The sequence below is a fragment of the Rissa tridactyla genome, chromosome 6, assembly GCF_028500815.1.
Source record: "Rissa tridactyla isolate bRisTri1 chromosome 6, bRisTri1.patW.cur.20221130, whole genome shotgun sequence".
In the NCBI taxonomy this organism is placed as follows: Eukaryota; Metazoa; Chordata; class Aves; order Charadriiformes; family Laridae; genus Rissa; species Rissa tridactyla.
The window spans coordinates 53,060,186-53,078,633 of record NC_071471.1 but is presented as its reverse complement, the minus strand read 5'-3'; the positions used below and the strand labels follow the sequence as shown (position 1 = coordinate 53,078,633).

Sequence of the window (18,448 nt, the reverse complement as noted above, 5' to 3'; positions counted from 1 at the left end):
CCCACCTCTGATCTGAAGAGCTTGTGCTGGCTCAGATGCACATACCTTGGGTGGTCCAGAATGGAAAGCAACCATAGCCAAAGTTTTCAAGAAGTCAGGACAGTGCCAGACAGGGTCCTGAGTATAACTGTGATAGATCAAGCACAGAAACTGGATAACGTTCCCTGGATAGGCAACCTCCCAGGAGGCTTCTGCATCTGCAATAGGCTGAACACAGACAAATGTGCATCTAGTTAAGGCAGCATTCCTCTCACTCATATAAGCTCATCTTTTCTCCTCTCTAGGTATTCCTAAGCCACTAAGCAAACATGACACAGCCACAGAGAAGTCAGGCAAGGCACAAGCAGCCAACTCCTAGCTTGTAGACTGAAGATACGCCCAGTCAGAAAGGTGGCAGATCCTCACCATCATGAATGAACAAAGTGGGTAATGCAGTGGGTAAGATCCATCTCTGTGTTCAGAAGTTCTTAAACATGAGCCCATCACATCATCTGCTATGTAACACAACCAGGCCAATAGCTGTGTCGACACTTTGAAGTCCCTGCTCACTATTACGTTCAGTATTGCCCTGTGAGGGCAGAGGAAGGCTAGGGGGCCATTCACACTGCACTGTCCTTGGAACAAAAAGCTTACCTTGTCCACAGTGACTCTAACCATTTCCAGCAGTAAAGCAGCTGCCTCTGCACACAACCCAATTTTGAGGACATTCTCTGTAAGGTGGTTCTGCAAGATCCACTGCAACATAGACTCAAGATCTTTCTACAACAGGAGAGATGTTTCAAGAAGAGATAGGAATTATATATGATACATCAAGAATGATGCCTGCTTTCTTCACATCAGAAAAAAAACAAAACATCTTCACCTCTAGCAGCTCCTTGCTCTCCTATTAAATGTGTTTGCCCAGGATAACAGGAATGGATTGTCCTCTTCTGAAATGTACCTTTGGCACTGCCACAGCAAAAATGCCTTATGGCTTCTCAGGACACTGGGTGAAAGTATCCAAATCCACTAATTCTGAGATTTTAATGAGTCTTGACAATGTAAGAACAGACAGGGAATCTAATCTGAATTACCTTTTAAAGTACAATAGTTAAATAGCATTTAACACCTGCATGAACAAGTTTCTTCCAAACACAAATTAAATTAATTTACTTAATTTTTAAAGTTGGAAAGTTTAACTAACTAATACAAAAACTAAGTAGGCTTAACTTGCCCGAGAATCCTCTCATAGAAATGACTACAAACGCCAAAGCAGTAAAGCAATAGCAGCTTCACGCTTGTCCACTATTTTTTTCATACCTTGGCTGCTTCGGGTGGCTCAAACTGTGGAGCTGCCAGAAAGAGCCCTGCCACAAGCAAGTAGATCTCAGGGATGTGGACATGATCAGTCAGACATCTTTGCAACACAGAAAACCCAAAAATCAAGATGGAGCCATTGTCAGGCACTGGAGGTCGAGTTTTTAAATTATCTTTAAAGGAAAAGAAAAGGAAAACATTTTGAAGTAGTATGTAAAAATAAATGCCATATCAGAGGAAGGATTACAGACCCAACTTTAACCTCATTTGTTTGTGTCCCAGGCCACTCAGTACTCCGCTATGCTGCAATATCAACAGTTTACAAAACTTTCTCAGGCTAACAGATATTTTTTCCTACTATCGCTTTTATTACATATTTTTTATTTCTGAATTCTTCTTCCTTTCTCTTCCCTTTCTCAGAACCACAGGTCTAAGTTATCAAAAAGCAAGGTGAAAAAATCTTAAAGAAATAGAAGGTTTCAGGGCACAAGCCGACATCTGAACACCTCACAGGCTTATCAGCTAGCCTGATTTTATGCAAGACAAAAAGGCCTGTCTCCCTGCAACGGATAGTCAGAAATGTCAACTATCATGCAAGGGAGAAGCAATGCTTTCTGCTCTTCAGCACAGAAAAGCTGAAGTACTAGGACAAGCTAGGCCCAGAAAGTATCAATTCTTGGTCTACTGAGATCAGTGGGAATTCTCCTATCACCTACATCAGTGATCTTCTATCACTGAGCTGGATCAAGGGATTGTTTTGGAACCATTAAACCAACACATACCCATTAGAATACTCAACTTCTCAGAGCTATTTTCCAGCCAGCGCCCAGCTACTATCCCCTCCTTGAATTTGTTCAACAGTAAACGATTGTGGAGGAAGCACAGAAGTAGCTTGATTCCTAGCACAACCGTGCTAGAGTGCAGGTAGCTCTGTGTAAACAGCAGAAACCAGTCTGGCCCCAGCGCCAAAAACGTCTCCTCTTGTTCCCTAGGACAAACAGGGAAATGAAAACACATGAAAGGAGACATGGTGGAAGACAGAAAGGAGATTTTATTTAACATTATCTCTGAATGATTTAGAAGCTCAAGTTTCTCTAGAAAAAAATCTGAATAAAGGCATACCGCAAAACAGAGTTACAAAGATTTAACAGACTCATCCACACAGTTCAAGCCACTTAATTTCCACTAAATCCAATTTTATATTACTGTCAGACAAAAAAAGCTCGTTTACATGAAGCTTCTTCTGAGAGCCTGTATCAATAACTGAGGTCAACTACATCACAGATGTAGTGATCAGATGAGATCTTTCAACCTATGAAATTAAAAATTCTGATTTAAATTTTGAAGTCCAAGATATGTTAACTGATGAAAATTCCAGCACTATGGACTCTGCCTTTCAGTTATAAAAGGTAGAACTACAGTAACTGCATGTTCATGGGTCCAATAGAGGGATGCGAGTAATCGCACATTAGAGTGAATTTATTTTCAAAGACATCTTCAACCCTTGCAATGCAGAAGAATTAGCAACATCCAAGTTCCTTCTTTGAGACATTTTGGGAAAAAATTAAGCTTTTTTTCAAAATAGATATCAGATGTGTGGTCTGATCACACATCTGTGGGAATGCCAGATAAGCCACTGGAAAAAATAACTCTGAATCCAGTCTGCTCTTAGTTACTATTTTGTTGAGACTCATCATGTTTAGTCCTGGTCGAGCACCAGCAAAGAGGAAATCTAGAATACAGAGACACTTACCTATGCCTTCCTAAATTGTTTCTACTTACTCAGAGGACAGATGAAGTTTTTCTGAGCTCATTACATCTAACAGCATCTTCAGTAACTGGTTTCGAAGCCAGATTGTCTTTCCAGATGTTTGGCTTAAGGCTACAAATATCAGAAAGTAATAAAGAGTAATGAAGAGACAAAACACATGTTCCATTGCTTTGATGAACAACCTTGTTTGCACCAGATTAGCCCAGTGGAAATACTTATATCAGTCTTTTGTAGAGTAAAAAGACACAGACATCAGGATTTTAGACATAAGAATTCCTGCTAAAATCAGAAGTGACCAGTGCTTACACTGTCAAAGTCCTCTCTTTACTCAAAACTCATCCAGACCACACGTTGAATAATAATCCACAGGAAGCAATTTCAGGTTAAGTAGAGAGGGAAATGTAAACAGGCAATCTGATTTGTATTGCCTAGCTGTGATGTCTATATATATATATATATATAAACTACAGTTATCAGTGTGTCCTTAACATAATATATTGTTTAGAGGTGCAATATCCAATATAGTCTCAACTGAAAGGCCACAATAAAAGAGCCAGCCGACTAGAAGTTCACAGATATTTTATACACACATTCTTTAAAAGGTGCAGAGCTCCATATTTGGTAGAACTGTAAGTGTAGCAAAGTGTTCACAGAAAATCCAAGATGCCAAGTGAAATTTTATTCCTTGTAACAGCTCAGTACACTAGTTTTGGGGCAATTTCAATTTAATGGTCTTCATCTCTGTGCATATCTGTGAAATACAACATTGTGTAGGCTCTGGAAAATGCAGCCAAAGTACCGCTGGCTTATTAGCGGAGAGGGGACAAAAGGAGATCTTGCTTAGCAGGAGGAGGATCTTGGAACCGGTCAGGCCTTCCTGGATATATACACAGTAACTGTCACTTCACTGTTATTCACCTCAGGCCTTTGTGACAATATAAGTTTTCCCCACAATTTCAGGTCACCTCAATGTAGCCTGTCCCTTTCCACATAAAGTCATTTGAGTTGTATCTCTTCCTGCCACTGGAGGCAGAAGCTATATGTTGCATTTAAGGTTCATCATGCCCTGGGGAAGAAGGGAAGTACTTTAGCTATCTATCAAGGACACGCACCAAAGGTAGCTCCTCACCTTCATTGGGCATCTCAGCCACACTGTCTAGGCAAATCTGATTTTCATCCACAGAAGAAGGTTTCAAAGTGTAAACAAGGAACAATCCAATCCTTGCAAAGAAAGAGGGAACTAGTTTTGGTCAGCAGAAAGACACACATTTATTTAATTACTTTGAGATTATGTGCAAATCTCAATACTTATTAATGATGACTGTTAACAACAACGATTGGAAATTCTAACTGCTGCAGAATTAGAGTTGAAATAGGAATGCAAAAGTTCATAAACTAGGAAGCAAATAAAAAGGACATCTATCTACAAATGCAAGTAATATCTAATATCATCTGCTATGGAAACATTTTTTTCTTTTTATCTCTTGATTTTAAAGGTCTTTCACCATGAAGAAAGCAACACTGAGTTAAGCACCCTGTTCATACAAAAGATTCTGAACTGCCTGTGACACTCATATCACTGTTATCACCACTCGGTTTCCAAGCACACAGAAGAGAGCAGAGAAACCTCAGCAGGTACTCAGGGAGGAGGACTGGCAATCTCTTTTCACCTGTAGTTTGCTTTAACACATTACCTGGTTCTAAGGATAGACAGATTAATGTGCTATACACACTTAGTGAAAGTGCATAACCTCTTGCCCACAAGAAGGACATTTCCTAAGGGACAGAACACCACTTGTTCTGCAGGAACAGTCCATGCAACAATTCCCATTAGATGTGTCGAAAGTCTGGGACCATCAGAAAACCCAGCACCTTTCAGCGCTGATGAGAGCCCGCCATAGTCTCTGCTGTCCTGGAGCTGGAAGGATAGGGACTGTCTTGATCCACTCGCTCAGCCCTCATGGGTGCTTACTGACAACCAATCAAATTACCACGGAATAACAAATCTTGATATTTTAAGAAAAATGCTCATTCACACTTCTTACCACATGGCAATTTTGATACACTAAATCCACTACTCACACCTGCATGAAAAAAGAATAGGCTAACTCATACAAGCCCATGGTAGGAACATACATACAGGTAATTCCACAAAACAGCTGTCAAGAAGTAAGTTCACACATTAGCTTACTCTGCAGTAGCTACTTGAGGTGCTTGTACTCTTCAACAGAGTTAAAGGCTGACTGCAGAGACCACAGGTTTGACATGCAACTCTGTTTCTACATTTTATTTGGACAAAGTGCTTTAAAAAAAGAGCTGGCATCTGAGCAGTGCATTTCCCTAATGTTAGGTGGCTGTAGACAGCACTGTGTGGACCTTCCTCAGTTCATAGGCTACAGGCCAATTCCCAACTAGATTGGGAATATAAAAATGGAGCGGTGTTTACATTCCGTGGAAAGCAAACAAGGATTTAAGTTCTTTGCCTCGTGAAATTCTGGCTAACATATCTTAACTGTTTGAAATTCAAGAACAAAAAGGGATATAAGCCTTTACTGGGATTTACTGGGATATAAACCAAACCAACAGGATTAGGCATGTAGTTGGCTGGGGCCAAGTTGCAGTGACTGCAATACTTTAGGGGCAGGCTTTAATGAAACCAAATATTAAGCACAGACTTTGAGAAGTCCCAGTCATACCAGCAGAACTCTCTGTGTCGTCATTCTAAGGGTCATCACCCAACCCACCTTAACACAAATATAAGGTTGGATTGAACTCTGTTTTGAAGGCATGAAAGAGTTTTTCCATCAGTGGAGATCCTGAAGTTGACAAAGATCTGGGGGGGCTCCTACCAAAGACGAAGCAAGGGAAGGTGTACTATAGAGCTCTCTCCAACACTGGCAGGAGTATAGCTCATCTGCAAACTGAGAAAAAGCTATAGACTTGAAGGTTACCTGAGAACATCCCTTGTGTTAAAGTATCCTTGCAACAGATGGGAGAGAATAGTGCAGGCCACAGTGATTCTGGAGTTACTGATTTCAGGATCATTGAAGAGGAAAGTGATCTTGGACACCATTTGCACCTGGTAGGCAACTGCAGCATTCTGACATCCATCTCTGTAAAAAAGCAGAGGGACTATTAAAAGCTTTTACTGGAAAGAACCAAATTTGCTGGGTTTCAGCTAAAAGGATTCTCAGGTTGCACTGATACTTTGAACCTTTGGCTTTTAATGTTGCCTTGGCAACATTTCAAACACTGTCAGACAAATTGAATATGTGTCAACAATGGAGATCTGAAGATTTCTTTCTGTTCTCTACCCTTCCCATCTGCCCTCTCCCCTAGAAACTCCTGCATTTCATCGCGTTCAAAGAAAGCAACGTTATTGAATTTTCAAGCATGAGTTGGTGATAATAAATGCTATTCCTGTAAAACTCAGCAAAGGACACCACACAGCTCTGCAAAGGAGGAATCTAGCATCCTGCTCTACTCAGCCCCTCTGCCATGCTATGTCTCTTCAAGTACATTTAGTTCTAATACAGCTGATTAAGAAAGTATACTGTTATTAAAAAGTCTTCCTGGGTTGTGTTTTGGATTTAAACACAACTTCAATTATAATTTATTTTTTGTCAATTATTATTTCATACTCAGTTCAAACATTCAAATTCCCCCTCCCCAGCAGACATTTAAACTTTCATTGTACAGCAGCGGTTCCATGTGAACCAGGTCACCAGAGAGCTTTTCCCAAGTCTGGCCCCACAGTCATCTCAGAAGGTGACCAAATCACTAACTCCAGCCTTGAAAGAGCAATATAGGAATGATTCACTCCCAGAATCCACTAATTCCAACTAGGATTGGACCCTTCATATCCACCTCGCAGTTCCAGCTTCATGGAGGTTATAGATGAGCTTGTCCCACATGTTTCTGATTCAAACACTAGCTTGTATACCTGGAGGACTGCAAGATCTCCACAAGATGTGAAAAAAGAGCAAGGTCAAGATTTTCTGGTGCTTTCATCCAAAGCTGAAAGACAAGGGAAAGCAGAGTTTTTACTGCTCTGCTGAGCTGAGACGACAGTAACCTATGGCAGAGAAGCAATTACAAGTAGTTCAAGGAGGATAACATCATAAACTCTCAGTTGTTTTTGCAATAACAACCTGCAGACACCGGGAAATCCCCCCTCAGTGCTGCTCCTGAGCTAGCCCTCCTGAGGAGCAGACACTCAGGGTTTGCAGAAGCACTCCAGAAACTGCACCAGGGCACAGTGAGGAGCCATGGTGACAGAGGACCTGCCATTCCAGGAGCTACCACCTCCTCAGGTGACATGGATCCAAATATTTGATCCAGGAGGTCCTATGAACAAACCTCATATTATAAAGCCATCTTTAATACAGCCAAAACCCACAAATTAAAATCAACAGTTTTACCTCAAAGTTGCAGAGAATGTACTGGAATGCACTATAATTTTTGATGACTGAAGACTCAAAGCCAAGCTCAGCTGTGCCCACTAGGGAGAACATTAACTGTAAAATCCTGTTGTTTAACAGCTGTGTCTTCCTCTTCAGTAGATATGTCAGCAACTGGAAAAAAGATTTAATAAGTATCTGCTAAGTATCAATCTGTATATGTAATCTAACATACAACACTATTTTTTAATTCAAAACAAATGCACAGTTTACTTGGCTGTAGTAGTCATACATACATACATGTTACATAAGCATTATGAAGAAAGCGAGGGTTTCAGTCTAGGCATAAAATTTTGTGCAGTAAGTGAAAGGGTAAGTTTTTGAAGGAGTTTGACAACTGTGGCATTGAACAGGAGCAAAATACATGCCATAGTATGTTTAATGGAATTTACAAAAAGCAACATACAAATATAATTGTAAATAACCACAGTAGGTTTTCTTCATGGATGTATTCTTAGTTGCTTGCAAATAGTGACAGCTTAAAAAAAAATAATTAATGTTGACCTCTTCAAATGAAAGACATTTGTGTGAAGCTGTCAGTTTCTCAACTGAGTCTATCTTTGATTATTCAATTAATTCATGATACAGTGAGAAAAACATTCAGAAAGCTACTACCTTTTGAATAGGTTGGCAGAAGACGACATTCGTTTGAAAATACATAAAGATACCTTTTTATTCATTGACTGTTTTTTAAAAAAAAAAGATTCAGACAGCCAAACAAAGAGCAAAACCACTCCATTGCAACACAACGATCAGTTACGTGGAGAGAATACTATTTAGCACAAAGTCAAAAGGAACAGCTAGTACACAATCTAAAGGCTGGCTTTCACCCACAAGAAAGGGCTGGGCAAGCAATATCTACATACGATAAATATATTCATATGAATCAGGATCAATTTATAAACAATTCACAAATTGGGAAAATGGAAAGTTTATAATAAATCATTCATGAAACCCTAGTGTTAAGAGTATCATCTGGAACCATCTCTGTTAGAGTCTTCTCTGTTCCATAAGACTCTGCTCAGCCTATGCAGCCCAATGTAAATGACATTGAACTGAAACTTCACACTTGAGCCTTAACCCATCCAACATTACATATATAGTGCTTAAATACAACCAAACTCTTCAGTCAGTCTGCAGATTTCACGTTTGAAAGATGAATTTAGGACAGACCTAATCAATGAAATACAGACAGCACTTATTTATATCAGCACAAATTCCTAATACACAGTGAAGAGTGAGCCATAGGAATTAATTGTCAACCCTACACTGGGCAGTCTGTAATGAGAAATCTTAGGCTGGATGAGCCAAGGGGAGGAAGCAGACCTGCCTGAGCAGTGGTATCTTGTGGGAGCGACCAAGTGTGTTGGTAAAAGTTGAAGGGTGGGTCACTCACAAATCTGCTGAACTGGCTTATTCAGTTTACTAGATCATGTCTGACCAAGAGACATCTGTGCTGACCTTCCCATCAGCAGATATACTCTTATAGAGGTTCCCAGCGACTGTAAGCACAGGATTTAGAGCACTATCCTATATCCCCCTCAAAGATCTCATAACTTACAAAGTTCCAACCAGAAGTGCTAATAGCCAGCTTGGCTCATTGCCGTCGATAGGTTTTGGGATAAGGTTTTCCAGCCGAGAGACTATAATCAGAATGAATGAACAAAAGAGTATCTACCTCGTATCCATGCATGTGCCTCATCAGTTTTTCACTCATTGGGCTACTGTTCAGGATGGAGTTCAGGACTTTGACGGCTGCATACATGGTGTGGTCATCACGGGCCATAGCAATGAGACCCAGGAGAATGGCAGGGCCTCCAATGAAGTTCAGGCTAGTAGCTGCTGGAGAGGACTGGAACACTCTTACCCCTAGGAAATTGCATCATTACTCTACCAGCAAGTTACAATGGACTAAATCTGTTATTGGACAGAGAAAGGATCAACTCTTAAAAAAGTATGAAACACTAAGGCATAATGCATTTACCATATTGGCCCACAGCAACTGACCCAATAGTCCGCAAGGAACCCGAAAGGTGTCCAGCAATATTCTTAGCTAGGAATACTGGAGTTGAACTGTCCCGAGAGTTAATCCCAATCTGAAACAGATAAGAGACATTCTAAGAAAAACTGTGGTGGTACTGAGGAGACAAAAACCAAACACTGCGATACTTTAGATTATTTTATTACTTTTAGACTATGAAAACCTTTTTTTCCTTCGAAGTCGACTGTTAGGACAAACATTCACTTACCTAAAATATCCCACAACCCCATTACTTCAACATGTCAGTAGGCCTGGCATTGGCAAGAATGCTAGAATAGCATGTGAAAGGTCATTAAGAAATCACAGACTGAAACAAATTATCATTAGACCTGGAAACTATGGCTTCTCCTGCTGTTTCAAGAAAGGTTTTTAACATTGTGTTCATACTGTCCAATCTATTCCTCCCCACAGATGAAGACAAAACCATGAATAGAACAGAGTTAAGGAGGTATGTAACTAACACAAAGTCACAAACTTTGCTCCAGGAAACCAATCAGAAACAAGAGAAAACATGTTTAAGACAAATGAAGGAAATTTGTGACCTCTTTGGCAATCAGCCGGCCATCCACTTCATTGTAGGAGCTCTTTATATCTTGGACCGTAGTGAGAGAGGAGCACACGGCATTAATTCCAAAAGAAATCTTCTCTTCTGACACCAGAGGTGTAGGATTATGATCATTGTACTTGTCCTCACCTAAAACAAGGGAGACTATAAACCTCTGAAGGAATTTTGCATGCTCAATGTGGCAAGACAGAGAGAGGCAGATGAAAAATAAGTAGAAGAAACCAAAATTTAAATAGGAATTTTTTTTTCACTTAACTATAATCAGAAAAAAAACCCTCACTGTTTGCAACACAGTCCATGGCATCTTGTCAGCGTAAGCACCAATAGGAGATGTGCTTGACTTGTCCCCTGTGGTTACTGCTTTGGGTAGATACTACGTTCTCTTCTAGTACCTCATGAAGCTCAGAAAAGTCCAGAATAAGCCTTTCACTATGCACACAATACAAACAAACTTTCTGGGCTGAGAAAGCATTTCAGAGGCCTTCCATGTTACTGGGAGCTTTCTCAGGGGTACTAGGAGCAAGGATTCATGTGGAAGAAAAAAAAGACAGAGGCAAAAGTTCAAAGCTGCCAACTGACAACATATGGGAAGCCTCTAAAAAGTACCAGGTTCAGTAGCTCAATGATTGTATGAAATTCTCAGATTCTTTTCTATAAAGAATTTTTTATTCCTGCTCGTACTTGGAAAAATTATATGTACCTTTAAAAGGAAAAAAAATCTTGTATTTTTGACAATTTTATAGACTTTCAAAACAGTTGATTTATGAAACTGTTTACTAATGCTGGTGACACAGCCCTTATACTGCATGAAGATTAACTAAAAGTAAGTGCCCCAAGACTGTGTCACCTATTTCCCTTCCAGTAGGACATGAACTTCTGGCTAAGCCTCCACACGGCTGCTGCTGATTAGTGAGAAGCAATGAGATATTGGTGAGATGGGACACAACACTGCTGAAACAATTCAAACTGCTGTTTGCAACAAGGTCATAAACCCATTTTCAGGAAAAAACCATAATATTTTGGGGGTTTGTGATGAAACTTTTTCTAAGTCAAAATTTCCATTAGAAAACTTTCTTTGGGTGTTTTAACGGAATAGGGAGATGTTAGGTACCACCTCCCCTCCCACCACCACCACCCCACCACCCCAAAAAAAAATAAAAGAAAAAAAGAATGTGAGGCAGAAGGGGAGGGGGGTGAGCACCCCAGACTTCATAAAGAATCAACACTTCAAAAATCAAATCCTTCTGACTTCTATTGGTGATATTTTTATTTTAGAGCTGTATTTTGATATAATTTCTCTTTCAGCAACTCCTTCTCATGCTTGACTTTGAGATTTTTGTGGTTTAGATTGACAGCATTTTGAGTGCTTTCAGCCAGTCTTTTCACTTTGCTTTAGGCTGGAGCATCATCAGGTGAAATTATTCTGCTCCTTTCACATGGGAGATGACCATCCCATTTCGTTCCGAGCTCTAGTACAGAGGTGAATGAACTACTTGTTGAACAAACAGTAATCAATAACTGAAATGTTTTGTCTGCCTGTTTAATAATTTAAGCTAACAATACACTTTAGTTAAAAAGCCTCTTCATTAAATGGAATGTAACTTATTCCCCTACCCCTCTCTCCCCTGTGCTCTCTCCTACACTGCAGGAATTTGCAATTAAAGATGATGATGATGCTTTTTCTGCTGTGTTTTTCTGTAGCACCATAAATGCAGAATGCCTCAGTTAAAGCTGCTGCTATAACACTTGTCCAACAGAAACTGCAATCTTACATCTCCTCAAGGACATGTTATCCCTCTTTACTCTCCAGCTCTCTCTGCTGCTTAATTCCTGCCCTTCTTTTCCTGTCCAATTTATAGCATGTTACAAGATCCTCATATTATCTTACTACAATCTTGTACAATACTCAGTAACACAGAGTTCCAGGCTTTTAGAGTGAGCTCTAGGCACAGCTGGAATACTAACAGCAGATTATCAAGCTAAAAAGAGCATTGCCTTGACAAACAAGTAGTGGTGGATATGAGAATTATCACATACCTTGAAGCTGTACTGCTTGGAAATTGCTACAATACTGTGGGCCAAGCTTATTAATCACTTCCATGGTTTCCACAGAGATGGCTTCTTCAAATAAGTATGTAGGGCCAAGGCGCCAGGTCAAGGTGGACTTCTGTTTCCAAATTCGAGGAGTAGCTATGTATCCATAGACATCAATAAAGGAAGAAGGTTCCATGGAAATACAGCTACCTGGTAAGGGCTGAAAATACTGCATCTGCAACAGAGGAAGAATTCACTGAGGGGACCTGATACACTCAAGATGCCTTGAGGTCTTGTCCCTGCAAGGTACTGCCTGCCCCCTCTTTCCTCAATGAAGTCTCAGTCAGCTGTGCAACACAATTATCAATGACCATTTAGAAATTGGACTTTCAGAAGTATCACAAACAAGCATTTTGTAAAGTTCAAGCCTCCATTTTGTTCAAAAAACACAGTCAAAATAATTTCAAGTGTTCTCAAAGAAAAACCTTATCTTGACCCCAGACTTATTTTTCCTGTTCTAAACTTTCGAAACAGAAAGCCAAGTTACAGATAGCACCTTGTACCATGCACCTAGAGAATAAACAGTTTTTGAAGTGTAGAGTGTTGAAATGCATCAGTTAGCTTCAGTGAAAGTGACATACTTTAGGAAAGTGGACTATTCCTTTTTGGTATCAAAATAAGGATTCAGCTTCCTAAACTGAATCTATAATTTCATTTAAATCCAGACAGCTCTAGTAGGAAGCAGTTGGATTTTTTTTTTTTGGTAAACTATATTTTACTTCAGGGCTTAGCCCTGCCTTTAACTATTTGTTGTTAGGATGACAGACTCCTAGCATTTACTGATCTCTGACTACTGAGATGTAGAAGACAGGGATGGTCAATATTAGGAGGCAGGACTTGATACTTGAGTGAACAAATATTAGGCTTGATACAACACAGTAACCCACCAGTTCCACCACCCCAAAAATCACTTTTGGTAATGTTAACAACCTTTGTGCAATTCTAGTTCCTTACAAAATTTTTCTTCACTGCACACATCAGGATGAAGGCTTGCATCATGTCAGACACTCCAGCACTGGGACCATCTTTTATTTACTAAAGTCTTGTTTTATTTATTATGAGCTGCTTCATCGTATGTTAAACACATTTGCTGTGAATTCTTTAATCAATTGCAATGCTTAGGCCTAGTTTTATTGATGACTTTCAGTCTCATTTGAAGGAAGGCAAATTAAATTAAATTTTCATTCTTGAAATGGATATAGGTCCCAAAAGGCATTTAGAAGACAGATCATTTTTCTCAAGTATGGGAAAGAGAATATTTGGAATTAAACAGGTTGCTTTTACAAGGCAAGTATAAAACACACAAGTGAGCTTTGCATGTGTTGAGACTGATTTGAAATATGGGAACAAAAAGGAAGAGACCAAGGTTACAAATTTCATTTAATAAAAGGATTCTATTCAAAAACAAAACCAAAAAAACACCACACCAAACACAGCTGCAATAGAAATAGGCTGCATTTTCAACATTGCCAGCCTGAAGCATTCAAAATACAAAAATCAAATCTTTGAGATCAGCTACAAGACCAGGAGCATGATGATAACCATAACACAAAACAGGGGCTCTTCTCATTTATCCTGTGGATTATGAACCCTTCAGGTGCATTTGGATTGCTTTCTTGTGATATCTCATGCAACCTGAGAAATTCACTATTTGAGAACTGACTCCTATACAACAAGAAGATCACAAGAAATGGCACATTACAGGAAATACTAGCTACACTAATATTTGCAATTATATCATTGGAATTTACAAACTTCTAATTGAAACATTTCTTTCATTTCTATTAACTCAAAACAGAAGTATTATTTTAATTCAAGAGCTATATCACACACTGAACAACTAACCTGAATGAATGCCTAGAGTGCCAGCGGGAAGAAGGCCACTGACTCACCAGCTGATTGTTCAATGGGTGTAACAGGAAGAGGAGAGCTTGAAACACGCCTGTGTAAGATGTTTGAGGAAACGCCATCCATCTTGGAACTCTTGCAAAGAGCTGGCCAGTCACAGAAGTTTATTTCTTTATGACCTTTCCACTTTTCCAGGCCTTTCTTCAAAAATGGAAGCTCCCTATGTAACTCATCACCTTTGCGGTTTTAGCCTAAATCCAAAGCACCTTTGGTTTAGGGTTCTCTGATCACAACTTAATGTGATGTACTTTTTATAGATGACAACTTCTGAAAATCTTGGGTGTAAACTAAGAGATCTTCAAAATCACTAGCCAATTCAGAAAAATTTTGTCCTAAGGGTACAACTGAATTTCATCAACATAACCCTGAGCTACCTGCAAACTAGGTAACCCCAACTCTCAGACGAATGTCACCACTCAAAATTGCCCTGGTTATCTGCATGCGGGGGTGGGGGGGGGGAGAAGGGAACTAGTTCAAAGCATCAATATAAGCTGATAACATACTTCCAAAAAGCAGCACAAATACGCCCTGATTTGTATGGATTTCTGACTCCACTCATGCACGGTACGGAGTGGCACGTTATACACACAAATCATCATGCTTGGAGTCTCTCAGGTTAATACCAAAAAGTGATGGTACGTGCATGGGGAGATGAAAATGAAAAAGCAATGAAAGGCAAACGTTAGGCACAAGACCTATTCAGAGAGCCTTTACCTTTGCAGAACCAAGCATCTGACCATTTATATAAGCTGACACAATACAGTTCTTCCTCGTTTCCTTAGCAACTGTCACTGTGAGATGATGCCACTGGCCAGTGACCAGCAGGTTGCCACAGCCAAACTGGACTTGCCCGGGAAATGGGGAGGGATTTAAGACCTCACCCTCAGGTTCCATGATATCTGTAACAGCAAAAACAGGGGGCAGTCAATAGAAAGTCTCTCTTGCCTTCCCTTGCCTCTGGAACACAACTATCAAATGTGACACAAAGAACATAACTCTCTGTAGGTATATAGAGTGATTCAGTGCTATTCTGTGCAATGTCTTTAAAACATTCCCTGAAGGTCTATTATCAGGACCTAAGACTTACACAACTCTCAAGAACCCTCACACACACAATGTGCCATACTCATAAATAACACCTGCTAACTGCTTCAATGCTGCAAAACTAGACTGAACTAGGACAAAGCCAATATATTCTAAGAGGAGAACCCCTCAGGATATTCACTGAGTTAGCTAACACAGAAAAAAATTCCTAGAAAATTCATGAGAAAACTCTGTACATGAATTTGTAGTTTTTAAGAAAAGAGGCAAGCTGGGATTTTTAACCTCATCTAAGGGAATCAGAACACTCACAGAATGTCAGCTGTGCATGAAAAATCCCAGTTACTATTCCCACTCCATTTTCAACCTCCTCTGCAATTCACATTCACATTTTAAGTACCTACTCTACTCAATAAGGAGAAAGGGATAAATGTCATCAAGGAAAAAGATTAACAGGCTGGCATGACAGAAAACATTCTAAAAGTGGGGGGAGGAAATAAGCTGTTTGATTAGGAAGCTAGATGCTGCCAAACTCCTCAGTCCTACTCCCCAAACCTCCCTACTGCCACACAGAACAGGCAGGGACCAGCTGATTCAAGTCCAGTTCCCACAGCTGCACACAACCATGTAACTGATATTCCAAAGTTTTCCTTAGAATATCTATAAGTTTTATCATATATTGCAGGCCACAAAATAATTCTCAATGGCTACAACAACTTAAAACTGAAATATGATGAAGAACTACAATCATAACAGGCTGGCAGAAGAAAACCAGAGATACAAAGTCTCATTAATGTCCTGGGTACTTCTAAGAGGAGGAGATTTGTTAATGAAAAATTCCAGATAATCAGAGGACACAGCACTGCAAGCTTGACCGAGAAGAGCCTTACCGAGTGGCTGGAATTCCACTTCTTCTGTGGAAATGACCAAAGAACAGTCCTGTGGGAAGAAGCTTACTGAAAAGCAAATAAATTCTTGCTCTGTCCTTGACATGTGCCTCACAACCGTGAGGAAACGGAGTGGGTGACTGTTATGCATTAAACCAAACTTGCTAACAAGAAACCAGCAGGAGAGCGTCAGGCCACTTGAGGGAGGAAACATTCTGGTGCCTGTAGAAAGGAAACAAAAAGGCAGTAAGGAAGTGGGTTTCCCTGTGCAGACGTTAGCAAACTGCTTTCTGTTTCATTTGTAGCCTATACCATATAAGAACCATCATTAGAATATGAGGTTTAATTTCTGTTGTTTTATATTAGATTTCACTCCCTCTCTTCAGTAACATAGAAACTGCACATATGAGTGTGGGCACACGTATAAATGACCTAAAATTGACTAAAAAGAAATGACTACTAGATCTCCATGCCATAGAGCTCATCAGTTGAGAAGCAATGAGACAAAAACAAGTTTTCCCAAAGTTCACAAAATTGAGGAAGCAAAAAGTACAGCCATTTCCTAGTTCACCCAATAGAGTATTTTGATCTACAGGAGTATATCCTATTTCATGTCAAGTGATAGTTTCTATTCCTTCCATGGGAGATTACCCTAAAATCTTACTTGGCTCTTACTCGTTAAGAGTGTTTTCTTAGCAGTCTGCTTTAAATTTGTATTGCTAATGTTAATGCTAATACATCACACTATTAAGTTGCGTCTAATACTGTATTTTGGTGAGCAGTCTGAGTTACACAGCTTAGAGCTGGACTGGGACGCAGAGATGGAAGTGTATTGAAATAGCAGCTTATTTGCTGCTATTTCTTACAAATGGTGAATGCTTTCAGTGGGGATGAAAAGTCACTGCTTTCAGGAAGCTGTAGGTGAGTCAGAGCGAATTCACCTAGAATTCACTTTGAATTCAAGTATTTGCTTTGAATACTGTGTTCAGTTTTGGGCCCCTCACTACAGAAGGGACATTGAGGTGCTGGAGCATGTTCAGAGAAGGGCAACAAAACTGGTGAGGGGTCTAGAGCACAAGTCTTATGAGGAGTGGCTGGGGGTGTTCAGCCTGGAGAAAAGGAGGCTGAGGGGAGACCTTGTGCGCCTCTACAACTACCTGAAAGGAGGTTGTAGTGAGGTGGGGGTCGGTCTATTCTCGCAAGTAACAAGCAATAAGACAAGCGGACACAGCCTCAAGTTGCACCAGGGGAAGTTTAGATCGGATATTTGTAAAAATTTCTTCACAGAAAGGGTTATCAAGCATTGGAACATGCTTGTCAAGGGAAGTGGTTGAGTTACCATCCCTGGAAGTATTAAAAAGACATGAAGACATGGTGCTGAGGGACATGGTTTAGTGGTGACTTGGCTGTGTTAGGTTAATGGTTGGACTTGATGATCTTAAAGGTCTCTTCTAACCAAAAGAATCCTATACTTCTATGAAAGTGCTTACCTATGCCAATTCCTCCTGAGACAGACTGCTCTACGCTGGGTCCCATGACAGTGGCCAAGGTAGGGAAGTATAAACACCTACAAAAGCAAGTAGAAACATAAAATCATCCCTGAAAGTCATCAGTGACTTAATACTGCAGAATCACCATTGCAAGGCAGAGTCTGTGCTATCACAATAAGAATTACAAAACAGGTTGTCAACATTACTGCAAGGAAGGCAGCAATAGGGCACAAGAATTTACTAAGATAAAGAAAGAAGTGATCAGTTGGTGTCTCCAGAATAAGGGCTTGGAGACTGCAGAGCAGCTAAAGAGAAAAGCAACAGCAGCAATACCCATATCCTTCCATAGACATGTCAAACTCCACAAATGACGGAGCCAAAGCAGTGTTGCGGAGCTGGAAGTTTCGAGGTGACGTCATGGAGATGAGACTCATTGCAGTTTGGAGTGCCAATGCAGATCCCTTAGACACCCAAGGAGAGCTGCTGACAGGCACAACTGTCTGAGGATCAGTTTTATTGTCCACCATGTCCTTTTCTGAACCTGCAAGATCAACATAGTGCCTGACCACCTCAGTGTCTGCAATACTGTTTTTGATCACAGGTTTACCCCAATTCAGTTCGTCACTGCTAAGAACAACATTGCATGCTCTTCAAATAACACATCCTCAGCAGCCTGAAGAAATCCTCAGCAACACACAAAAATATTGCACTGAAGAAATTTCAAAATGAGAGGCTGGGAAGAGGGATGAGCTTACAGAAGTGATAGCCATATTTTCTTCCCACACATCTTCAGGCAACTCCAACTTCACCTCTAGTAAAAAAGGTTCCTGACCCCTTGGTTCCATTTTTCTTACACACAGACCATTCAATTCTGCCATAACAGAATGGTTACAAC

General features: G+C 40.2%; 1 protein-coding gene across 7 annotated transcripts in view; it reads right to left on the bottom strand.

The window, feature by feature from the left end:
- Positions 1 to 18,448, bottom strand: part of WDFY4 (WDFY family member 4) — a 155,905-nt gene that overhangs the window by 93,351 nt on the left and 44,106 nt on the right. For 6 of the 7 annotated variants that reach the window (XR_008467017.1, XM_054205511.1, XM_054205513.1 and 3 more), the window contains 17 exons: positions 17,887 to 18,094; positions 17,554 to 17,630; positions 16,067 to 16,285; positions 14,850 to 15,034; positions 12,171 to 12,402; positions 10,111 to 10,262; positions 9,512 to 9,623; positions 9,206 to 9,396; positions 7,489 to 7,641; positions 7,011 to 7,084; positions 6,019 to 6,180; positions 4,197 to 4,288; positions 3,079 to 3,178; positions 2,079 to 2,284; positions 1,300 to 1,469; positions 634 to 759; positions 46 to 207 (listed from right to left, as the gene is read on the bottom strand). Coding sequence is in view for 6 of the 7 variants with exons in the window: in XM_054205511.1 (XP_054061486.1) it covers positions 46 to 207; positions 634 to 759; positions 1,300 to 1,469; positions 2,079 to 2,284; positions 3,079 to 3,178; positions 4,197 to 4,288; positions 6,019 to 6,180; positions 7,011 to 7,084; positions 7,489 to 7,641; positions 9,206 to 9,396; positions 9,512 to 9,623; positions 10,111 to 10,262; positions 12,171 to 12,402; positions 14,850 to 15,034; positions 16,067 to 16,285; positions 17,554 to 17,630; positions 17,887 to 18,094 (2,621 nt within the window). In the remaining variant the exon portion in view is untranslated. Of the gene's footprint in view, positions 1 to 45; positions 208 to 633; positions 760 to 1,299; positions 1,470 to 2,078; positions 2,285 to 3,078; positions 3,179 to 4,196; positions 4,289 to 6,018; positions 6,181 to 7,010; positions 7,085 to 7,488; positions 7,642 to 9,205; positions 9,397 to 9,511; positions 9,624 to 10,110; positions 10,263 to 12,170; positions 12,403 to 14,849; positions 15,035 to 16,066; positions 16,286 to 17,553; positions 17,631 to 17,886; positions 18,095 to 18,448 lie in introns of those variants that run through there. The other variant, XM_054205517.1, reaches the window with a different exon arrangement.